Genomic DNA, 11,154 nt, shown 5'->3' on the forward strand with positions numbered 1-11,154 from the left:
GACATGCTGGCAGTCACACCTTGGTGGGGGTTTGGCAGAGAGGCTGCAGCTGGCAACTGGTGCAGGCTGGGGTGGCGTGTTCTGGGGCAATCCAGCAGGTTAGCCAGAGCACCAGGAACTTTTCAATCTTCTGCCTCTGCACTGATATTGAAAGCAAGCAAGTCTGTGAGTGTGCTTTTCAAGAGCAGAGTCTCAGTTTCCTACAGCCTTCTGGTAAGCCCCACTGGTTTTCAAAACCAGGAAATGGGGCTTATCTTCCTGGTGCTTGACCCCAGGGTTGGGGTGCCCAATGTGGGGCTGAAACTCTCTCTTCTTAGGGAGTATCCCTGAGCCTGTGATATTCTCCTCCTCTGGGTTGCCCACTGAGGGTGTGGGTCCCAACTCGATCACTTCTCCTCTGCTACTAGACTCTGTGTGGTTCTTTCTTTGGTTGTAGAAGAGTCATTTGTCTAGTCTTCAGGTTATCCTCAGAGAAAGTTGCTATATATATATTTGTAATTTTGATGTGTTTGTGGGAGGTGAGCTCAGGGTCCTCCTAATCTGCTATCTTGATTGCACATTCTTCTACCATTTTATATTTGTAGTGTAGTCCTTAACCTGATGTATTAAACAGAACAAATGTTTAGCTATGAGATAAATTATTATATTATACTTCCAATAATTATCAAATGGAAGTGCACAAACAACTAGAAAAAAAAAGAAAGTGGTTGCTTGAGAATTGACAGAATCCTTAAAGATTAGTTATATTTGTGTGAGGTGCACTGCTCAATATTCACTTGAGAATGTGATAATGACCCCTGGTGCTTTTGAATTCACATTTGAATCTCAAGAATCTTCAGAGATTTATCCTCAAAGGCAAACAATAAAATAGCACAGCTGTTATATTACAACAATGACTTTGAATTTATTACTGTAAGATGAATGAATTCCCATTTTTAGAGGTAAGATATTTGGCTTTTGTGAGTTAATCAGTTGTCCTGATTTTCAATAACCATCTGAGAACACTTTACTCTCTAAAGTTGTATCTGTTCTCACAAGCCAGGAGAAACAGGGCAGATGCTATCCAGCAGTCAGCTAGCAAGTAACCTTAGCTGAATTAACCTGTTTCTATAGTCTACTTAGTGTATAAATAGGCATAATTCAAGTTACCATGATTCCTTATTTTTCCACCCATAAGACCAGAAACTCACATGGTCTTTCAACGATATTAAACTTGGTACTCCGCCCAGAAGTATTATACTATAAAATTAACTACATTTAAGGTGCTTTGGGGACTTACTGTTTGTAAATATCTTGGAAAGACTTCCTTTGTTTATTGTTCTGAAGACTTAGGCTTACAGGCAACCAGAGGCTTTTGGGCAAAGTTGAGAATACAAAGCCAGAAAACTTGGAGATGAGTTTCAACCTGGCAACTTGCTGGGCGAACCTGGGTACACTTCTTAACTTTTTAAGCTGGAACTTTATTCACCTGTATATTATGTTGAAACGAATACTATTTTGTTCTATATTACTCCAATTTGAAAACATAATTACATTAGGAAATGATCAGATTTGAGTGAATGTAGTTTAATTATGTCCTAGATAATAAACATGTAAGATTTTGCACAGTAATTATATTGATATTTCAAACTAATTGAGAAAACAATATTTAATTGTAAATGTTAAATAAACATAATACATTTATAATAGCTGACTTCATTTATAACCTTAATTCGAACTTTCTTTCCCTTTCTTCTTTGTCCAATTAAGAAAATTGTATTTCTCCTTTTAAAAACATGGTCTTGTTTTATTGAGAGAATTTGTAAACTTTGTGATTAACTAGGCACCTCTTTTATACTTTAGCTGTCAGAAAGTAGCAATGTAATTTGTTATCCACCCATTTCCAAGAAACTTGACTTCATCAGAAGTATTCTTTAATTTCATTTATAGCATAGTTACTAAAGGAATGGACTGTATTCAAACTACCTGAGATTCACATCTTGATTCTACCATTTGCTATGTAAACTTAGCTCAGTTACATTGCCAAATTCAGTTTCATTGTCTACAAATGAGATAAAATACTTAATATTATTTCATACAAATTAAAATAGAACTATATAGAAAATTCTTAACCCAAGACTTGCCATTTAGTAAATATTCAGTAACCGTTAGGTATTATATAATATAAAGAGGAATAGATATACATTATTTGAAGCAGGTTTTCCCGTGTTAGTGCTGAAAACAATTTTTAAAATATAGAATACTCATTATATAAATAAATAAAATTTTCTACTCTAAAATATATATAAAAATAAAAGAATACAAGTCTTTTAATCTAGAGTAAAAAAAATTAGTCCAAACCTAACTTGAATAATTTACTTGTTTATAATAAACTCTATGTGTATTAATAAAAAGAAAACCATCAAATTCAAAACTTCTTTAATGTAATGTCTCATCACAGGCTCATTTTGGTAGCAGCTACCCTATCTCATGGATTCCCTGGAGCATGGGAACAATACTGCAATGACAGGGTTCGTGTTACCGGGCTTAACAAATGATCCAATTCTTCGAGTCATCCTCTTCACGATCATCCTCTGTATCTACCTGGTGACCATATGTGGCAACCTCAGCACAGTCATTCTCATCAGAATCTCTTCTCAGCTCCATCATCGTATGTATTTTTTTCTGAGCCACTTGGCCTTTGCTGCCATAGGCCATTCATCTTCTGTTACACCCAGTATGCTTGTAGATTTCCTGGTGGAGAGAAATACCATCTCCTATCCTGGATGTGCCATTCAACTTGGTTCAGTTGTTTCCTTTGGGTCAACTGAGTGCTTCCTTCTGGCTGCCATGGCATATGATCGCTTCGTGGCCATCTGCAGCCCACTGCTTTAGTCCACCAAAATGTCCACACGAGTTTATGCTCAGTTACTCACAGTGGCTTACGTAGGTGGTTTTCTCAATGCTTGCTCTTTTACTATTTGCTTCTATTATTCACTTTTCTGTGGACCACATCGAGTCAATCATTTTTTCTGTGATTTTGCTCCTTTGGTTGAACTCTCCTGTTCTGATATCAGTATCCCTGCAGTTGTCCCCTCATTTACAGCTGGCTCCATCATTGTGGTCACGGTGATTGTCATAGCCATCTCCTACATCTACATCCTCATCACCATTCTGAAGATGCGCTCCACCGAGGGGCACCACAAGGCCTTCTCCACCTGCACGTCTCACCTCACAGCAGTCACTCTGTTCTATGGGACCATCACATTCATTTATGTGATGCCCAAGTCCAGCTACTCAACTGATCAGAACAAGGTGGTGTCTGTGTTCTAGGTGGTGGTGATCCCCATGTTGAACCCCCTCATCTACAGCCTGAGGAACAGTGAGATTAATGAGGTTCTGAAGAGAGAGCTTTGTTAAAAACTTTTAATGTCTCGATCTGTGCATCCATTCTCCTCCTAAGTTCTTTGATCATCTCTACGATCATTACTCTGAACTCTTTCTCAGGTAGATTGCCTATCTCCATACCTCTTAGTTCTTCTGGGGTTTTACCTTGTTCCTTTGTCTGGAACATGTTCCTCTGCAACCTCATTTTTTCTAAGTTGCTATTTGTATTTTTCTATCTGTGGCAGGTTAGTTATATTTCTCGACCTTGGAGAAGTGGCCTCTGTAGAAGGCATCCTATGCACCCCAGCAGTGCACTCCCCTCTCATCACCCAAGCTATACGCTCTAGGGTTCCCCCTAAGAGGGCTGCATGGGTCCTTCTGTTGTGGTGGGCATGTGACTGGTCTGGTGGGCTTGGATGGCCCCTAATCTGGTTGGTTGCCAGGCCCTCCCTCGTGCAGATGCTGCTGGCTGCTGTTTAGTGGGTCCTGGTCATGAGGTGGCTGGTCGTAGAACTCTAGGGGGTCCCGGGACTCACGCTGGCTAGTGGTGGGTGGAGTCAGGGTCCCAAAGATTCTGAGGCTGCTGCCCACCCACTGGCAGGTGAAGATAAGTCCTGGGGTTAGTGCCAGATACTGGCAGGCAGAGCTGATTCCTGGAGTCTGGCTGCAGGGCTCAGAGATCCTGGAGCTCGTTTCAGATCATTGGTGTGGGGGCTGGTTCCTGACACAGTTGGGTATGGGGTCCGGGAGGTCCTGAAGGTTGCATTGGCCTGCTAGTGGTCGGGGCCAGGGCCCACCTGGTCCCAGGGTAGGGTCTGGCCTACGTTCTGGTGTCTACTTCTGGTGGTGTTTCCCCCCTGGTGGGTGAGGTTGGTCTAGAGGCAGGCTTCCTGGTGGGACTTGCTGGTGTCTGCCCCCTGGTGGGTATAGCTGGGCTTTGGCCCTCTGGTGGGCAGGGCCTTGTCTAGGGCTGCGTCTAAAGGCAGCTGTGGGCTCTTTAGTCTTTAGGCAGCCTGTCTGCAGAAGGCTGGGGCTGTGTCCTCGCCCAGTTAGTTGCTTGGCCTGAGGCGTGCCAGCGCCGGCACCTGCAGGCTGTTGGGCTAATGAGCTGCGGGAAGATTTTCAAAATGGCGCCCGTCAGCTCCGGCGTCCACCAGCTCCGGCGTCCACCAGCTCCGGCGTCCACGCAGCAGAAGCAGCTCCTAAGAAAAGCTGCTGCCAGTGACTTTGTCCCCAGGGCGAGCCGCAGCCATGCCCCCTGCCTCTCTGGGAGACTCTCCAAGACCAGCAGGTAGGTCTGGCCCAGGCTCCTATCAAATTATTGCTTTTGCCCAGGTGTGCGTGGGATTTTGTGTGCGCCCTCTAAGAGTGGAGTCTCTATTTACCCCCGTCTTGAGGGGTTCCTGCAGTTAAGCCCCACTGGCCTTCAAAGCCAAATGCTCTGGGGGTCGTCTTCCTGCTGCTGGACCCCCGCCTGGGTTGGGGGCCTGACGTGGGGCTCAGAACTCTCGCTCCTGTGGGAGGACCTCTGCAGTATAATTATTCTCCAGTCTGAGGGTCGCCCACCCGGGGGTAATAGGGTTTGATTATATCTTGAGTCCGCCCTTTTACCTGTTTTGTTGTGGTTCCTTCTTTGTATATTTAGTTGTAGAAGATCTTTTCTGGTAGGTTCCAGTCTTTTTCATCAATGGTTGTTGTGCATATAGTTGTGATTTTGGTGTGCTCCCTAGAGGAGGTGAGCTCAGTGTCCTTGTACTCCGACGTCTTGGCCACTCTCCCTAATCTTGCAATGACCTTTAAAATCGCCTCTTCCTATTCGATGAAGACTGCTTTGTTTTTCCTTTGTGCTTAGTCTAGCTTCACTTGCTCACCTCAGCTTGGGGGTAAAGAGAGAGCTTGCTAGAAAAATATTTTCTTAATTAATTTGTAGTTTTTTTAGTATTTGATCTAATGATAGACCATAAAATAATAATAAAAGGACAAAGAGTGTCTGTGGTCACAATGTATTGGTCTGTATGGTATTAGACAATGGGAAGGCTCTTAGTAAAGGTCGGGGTTAGATTTTCTGATATGAGAAAGTAAATTAGAAGCCCATAGTGAGCTACCATTAATGAAATGAAATTTAACTATTAATTAGTAACACAAATTGGTTAACATGAAAAAATAATCTGCAGAAAATTCTATGAAATTTTATTCACCTCTTTTCCAAAGTTGTACTCTGCTATAAGTTAAGGTTTGTGGACCTCCAAACTTTTGAGACTGTGTCCATTTCAACAGAAGCTTGTCCTGGAATGAGTGTGATAATTATAGTTATGACTGAGTACATTCTAAGGGGAGATGACCAAGTGGAACCAGACAGTAAAATTACTGGACACGTTCTTTTTGCATGGTTATCTGTAGATGATGGGCTTTTTGGACCCATAAATGCTGGCCTGTGTTCCTAGTCTGGCTGCAGCCTAGTTACAGGAGACTTCATAAAAGAACAGGATGAGCCGCCTCTGACCAAACCAGCTGTGAATCCTTATGTCAGGTCAAAACTGGTGACTTCTCTGTGGAAATAAGGAGGGTTCCTGAATTGCTAGGGAGTGAGTAAACAAGCTCTTTAAGTGACTTTTTCGTGGTCAGATGCAGCCTGTTAAGGAAGATTGAGAGAACTAGATTGTGTTTCCCCTGTGAAGTTTAATTTATCTGTATACACTGATGACTACCATATTTATTTCTCTTTCCCTGTCCTTTATTTAGTGCTTTAGGCAAAAATATTTTTGTCTATTGAGTCTCAAGCACAAATTGTCTAAAGTAATTATCTCCTTCCACCCCCAACTTGCTCCTCTCCAATGTTCCATATCCTAATAAGACGCACCATCATTCAATCAACATATTGATTAGAAACCTAAGGGTAATTTATTTTTCTCCCTCCACATGCTTGCACTCAATGACAAAGTCTTGTACATTCTGAGTCCAATATTTATCTCCCATTGCTCTTCATTTTCATTGTCAGCACTTTTTTCCCCCAGCTACCACCTTATATATTTATTTTACAGTAGTACTCCTGTAATATTTGATTTTATGTGTCAATTTGGCTAGGCTCCAGCGACCAGTTGTTTGGTCAAACATGAGTCTAGATGTTGCTGGGAAGGTGTTTTTTTTTAAGATGTGATTAACATTTAAATCGGTAGACTTTGAATAAAGCAAATTACTGTCCATAATGTGGGTGGCCCTCATCCAATCAGTTGAAAGCCTTAGGAGAAAAGACTTAAGTCCCCTTAAAAAGAAGGATTCTGTCTCCAGGATGCCTTTGGACTCAAAACTGTGACATCAACTCTTACTGGAATTTCCAATCTCCTGGACCGCCCTGTGCATTTTGGAATTGCCGGCTCCCATAATTGTGTGAGCCAATTCCTTTAAAATAAAAACAACAGCAACATTATAGTGGTCTGTTTCTCTGGAGCATCCTAGCTAATAGAACTCTAACCAGCTTTCCTTTCCCCTCTCTTACTGTCTTACAACTCATTCTCCATATACCAGCCATGGCATAAATCTAAATAGATTGCTTTCTGGGCGGCGGGGACAGCGGTGGGCCTGGCGGGTCCGCGCGGCCTCGGGGCCGGAGCCCGGGTCCCCGCCCGCCCCAGCGCCCGCTGCCGGCCGAGCCGCGCGCCCCGTGCCTCCGTCCTGGGTCGCGGTGGTTGGAGATGCGCCCGGTTTCGCGGGACAGGCGGGCGCAGAGGTCGCTTGTGTTGGGAGGTTCCGGCGCCTCCGCGGAGCATCGCGGGTCCGGGTCCGGGTCCGGGGCTGGGGTGCCGCGGATTGCTATGCTCTCCGCACTTTCCCGGCTCTGAAGCCTCGAGAACACGGCTAGGCAGCAGTAGTTTAATGGGGAGTTTGCCTGCTGGGAACTAGGGGCCTGCTGGGGTCTCAGTTCTTGGCTGGCCCCGGAACACGAGGTTGCCAGGCGCGTGACGGCAGCAGGTAGGAGAGAGCCGCTGGTGCAGTGATGAGCAGGAAAGGAAGGACAGCGGCTGTTGGCCTGTGAACCTAGGCAAGAATGACCAGCCGACACAGTCCAGACCAAGGCCTGTGGGCCCAGCTCGGTCCTGGGCGGCTGGTCAGTGGAATAGACCTGCAGGTGTGGCTCTTGTCACTCTAGGACTGGCTTCAGGACAGGTCCTGCTGATGCGCCCAGGGCACCGCCCTCAGTTCTGCAGGAGAGTGCGCCGGAGGGGAGCCGGGGGTGTGCCCGACTCAGCACGGTGGCCACGCACATCCAGTCTGCCGGCAAGGGCAGTGGGGAGCCGGGGAAGTCATGGCCTTGGGAATGTCCTCTGATGAAAAAGAACCTGCGGGCTTATAAAATAACTTGTGTGTGGAATGTTGGTGTGGATCAGCAGTGCTGAGGCAGCAGGCGGGATACAGAAGTGTGAGCAGAGACCGTCTGGAATCCCCACACTCCAGGGAAACTAGATGTGACAGCCAGCCTAGTGAAGAGGACGGGGGTGGGGGCGGTGGCGGCAGCCCAGCAGGCGCCCCTCGTCTCAGGGCCCTAATCCTGGCTCCAGCCGGCTGGTCAGGGGAGCTTCAAGGTCTTCTGGGCGAGCAGAGCCCACAGTCCTGTGCGGTTCTTCGCTGTGTTTGGGTCATCTTCCCCCATCCAAGGGGAGAAATCTAGATGAGGTTTAAGAATCAGTGCTTTAAGAATGTGGATCTCATAGTTGAAACCTCAGAACACGTGTTTTCGCACAAGGTGTTAAAGTGAAGGGAAGGATTCAATGCCTTTTCAAGGAGGGTGTCTCCATGTGGGCAGAACTAGAGAATAAATGGGTCTTGAATAAACAAAACAAAACAAACAAAAAAATCTAAATAGATTAATTCCTTTGTTAATATCCCCCAAAGACTTTGAATAAAGGCAACAATTCTTAACATGGTTACAAAGTCCTGAATGTGTCCCTGTTATATTTCTGTCTCTCAGCACTCTTCCCTCGTTCCCCAAACATTCAAACTCTAGGTATCATTGGTATTCTTTTAAAACCACAAGTATGTCCATATTCTTTGCCACCTTAGGACCCTCTCACCTGCAGTACCTCTGCCTGAATGCATTTTCCCTCTCACCTGTGTAACAGCAACATGCTATATGTATGCACTTAAATGTTGTTTCCCATCCTCTTGGAAGCCTTCTTCAGGCTCCAGACCAAATTAAGTACACCTGTTATCCCCCGTAGCTCCCCCACCACCGCATATTTTTTTTTCAGAATACTCAGTGCACTTGCAACTACAGATTCAGTATTTGTTTTCTCCAAAATGCTGGACTCTTCATATAGACACATTTAATGTCTTTCTTTTCCTGTGTGTCTAATTTTTACACACTTCCTGCAACACAGTAAGCATAAATGTATATTTAAAATGTATGAATGAAAAATTAATAAATGAGTGGATGTATGAAGGTTTTGCTCTAGCATGAACCACTGACTTGGCGGCCTTTGAATCTGTTGAATGTCAGCCTGATTCAAGTGATGGAACATTTGTGTCAGATCCTACTACACCTGTGATAGGCTTTTACACAAACTCGTGCTCACCACAGTTACACCACTGCCATGCCACTGTTTAACTCAGATTGGTAAATAGCATCTCAGCGTGGTTTAGTAAAAGCTATGTAATCACTTTCTGCTGAATAATGTCTCCCTTATGCCTTGGAACGGTTGGAGAGTTAGAACATGTACAAGTCAAATGTTAGTAAGAGTAGTAGTAGCAGTAGCAAGAGTATTAGCAAAGGAGCTAACAATAGGAGATAGTTTACTACCTTCCAGTTACTGTTCTCAGTAATTACAAGCAGTGACCCAATTAATCCTCAGAATAACCCCAAATGGTGTTTTGTAATTCGTACTGTACAGAAGATGTAACTGAGGCACATAAAGATTAAGCAAAAGTTCTACGTCACAAATATCCTCTTAATACTCTGACTTCTTTTAAGGCACATACTCTCTGTGGAGGGGCAGAATGAGGGCTCTTTAATACTTCACCACTAGAGGACTTTCATTTGTCTGGGACACATTTCTTTCTAGCCAGCCCTTTCTGTTCAGAGTAAGTATGCAGACTCCTACATCTGGATATGTCAGGCAAACTTGTATTAGATCACCTTTCTGTCACAAAGTAAATAAGAAGCAGGAAAAATATTGTTAGATGTTTGAAGGCATAGACTTCTGGTTTCATTGAAGATGAAGTTGCTCCATACCCTTCAGGTCCTCCCTCTTATTACTAAAAACATTCCTAGATGAAACAACAAACAAGCATAGGAAGATTCTAAACAGGACAGAGAAGAAGGCAAACCCCTCGGGACTTTGGACCTGAGGAAATCACATAGTGCTGAGTCCCTGCATTTTCTTATTGCTTCCATATGTCCTGTACAGATTGCTGCACAAACCTCCAACTCAGAACCATCAAGAGACACAGACAAAAAGAAAGCTTTAAGAAAAGTCTGTTCTTGCTAGCCAAAGAACTGGGAAAAGGGTGATCTTAACAGAATAGAAAACATTTTGGCAATACCTGTCTTACTCCAGACAAATACCAGTGGAAAAATTGTACCTGTCTCCCACCGGCAGGATTCATTGGGGCCAAGCAGGGAGGTATTCTTCACCCCACCCACCCTTTGATTCCCCTGCCAGGGTATTGTCAGTGGGGTCCAGCAGGGAAATGAACCTCCTCTGTCATCTGGCAGCAATGAGACAATGAGGGAGTGTGAGGCGGTACTAGTTGGTTCTCTGCTCCCCTGTAACTGCACCCCCCTTGTGAGTGGGGGTCCAGTGGGGACCTGAGCTTCCACCTCCACCTGCAACAACAGAGCAGTGTGAGCCAGCTCTGCAGGTCCCGCCTCCCTAGTGGCAGTGGGGCCCAACAAGGAACTGACCTTACTTGGAAGAAAGGAGGTGTGCAAATTGGCATCGCACTATAACTGGGAAGGAGATGACAGGGTGGTGGCGGGAGCTGCACTTGCATCTCATTCATCTGCAAGGAGGCAGTGGGTGTCAGCACTCCATTTTCCCAGAGCTGTGTCAGTAGTGCTTAGCAGGAAGCTGAAGAGATACACATACACCTAGTGGTTGCAGTGACAGGGGACATCCTCCTAAAAAAAGATTGAATCTGATCCAGAGTCTCATAATATCCTAAATGTCTCTGCTGCAGTAAAAATCACTGTCATACCGAGAACCAGAAAAATCACAATTCAATGAGAAAAGACAATATATGTCTACATCAAGATGAAAAGGATGTTAAAATTATCTGATAAGGATTTTAAAGCAGCCATCAAACAAATGCTTCAATAAGCAATCATTGAAATTCTATTTCTTTGAAATAGAAAAGTTTCAGCAAAGAAAAAGAATTATGAAATGTAACCAAGGGAAATTTCTAGATCTGAAAAATATAATCACTGAAGTTAAAAAGAAACAATGGGATTAAGCAGAGGTGTTGGCACCGTACGTGTGACAGCCATCAGCATATCTTCAGGGAATGAGTCACTGTGCTTGGGCCTCAAATAGACAAAGCCAGCAAATCCAATAGTGTATGTACACTACGGTGAGGTGGAAGGAGCAAGTTGAGAAGGCCTTATACCTCCCCTGGGCAGAGGGCATCCTCATAACTATGGACCCATTGAAGACACAGGAAATCATAATGAAAATAAAGCTGCCCATGAACACAATGGCAGAGAGCAGAAAAATAGCCATTTCATGATAGGGACTATAGTTACAAGCAAGGCAGACCACAGGTGGATGTCACAAAAGAAGTGTTGGAAGGTGTTGG

At 44.4% G+C, this 11,154-nt stretch overlaps 1 protein-coding gene across 1 annotated transcript; it reads left to right on the top strand.

The window, feature by feature from the left end:
- Positions 1-2,469: 2,469 nt before the first annotated feature.
- On the top strand, positions 2,470-3,399 carry LOC103007340 (olfactory receptor 478). The gene is given in 1 exon segment (XM_028164170.2): positions 2,470-3,399. A coding segment is annotated over 1 exon segment (930 nt).
- The last annotated feature ends 7,755 nt before the right edge of the window (positions 3,400-11,154 follow it).

Source organism: Balaenoptera acutorostrata, chromosome 9 (genome assembly GCF_949987535.1).
Source record: "Balaenoptera acutorostrata chromosome 9, mBalAcu1.1, whole genome shotgun sequence".
Classification (NCBI taxonomy): domain Eukaryota; kingdom Metazoa; phylum Chordata; class Mammalia; order Artiodactyla; family Balaenopteridae; genus Balaenoptera; species Balaenoptera acutorostrata.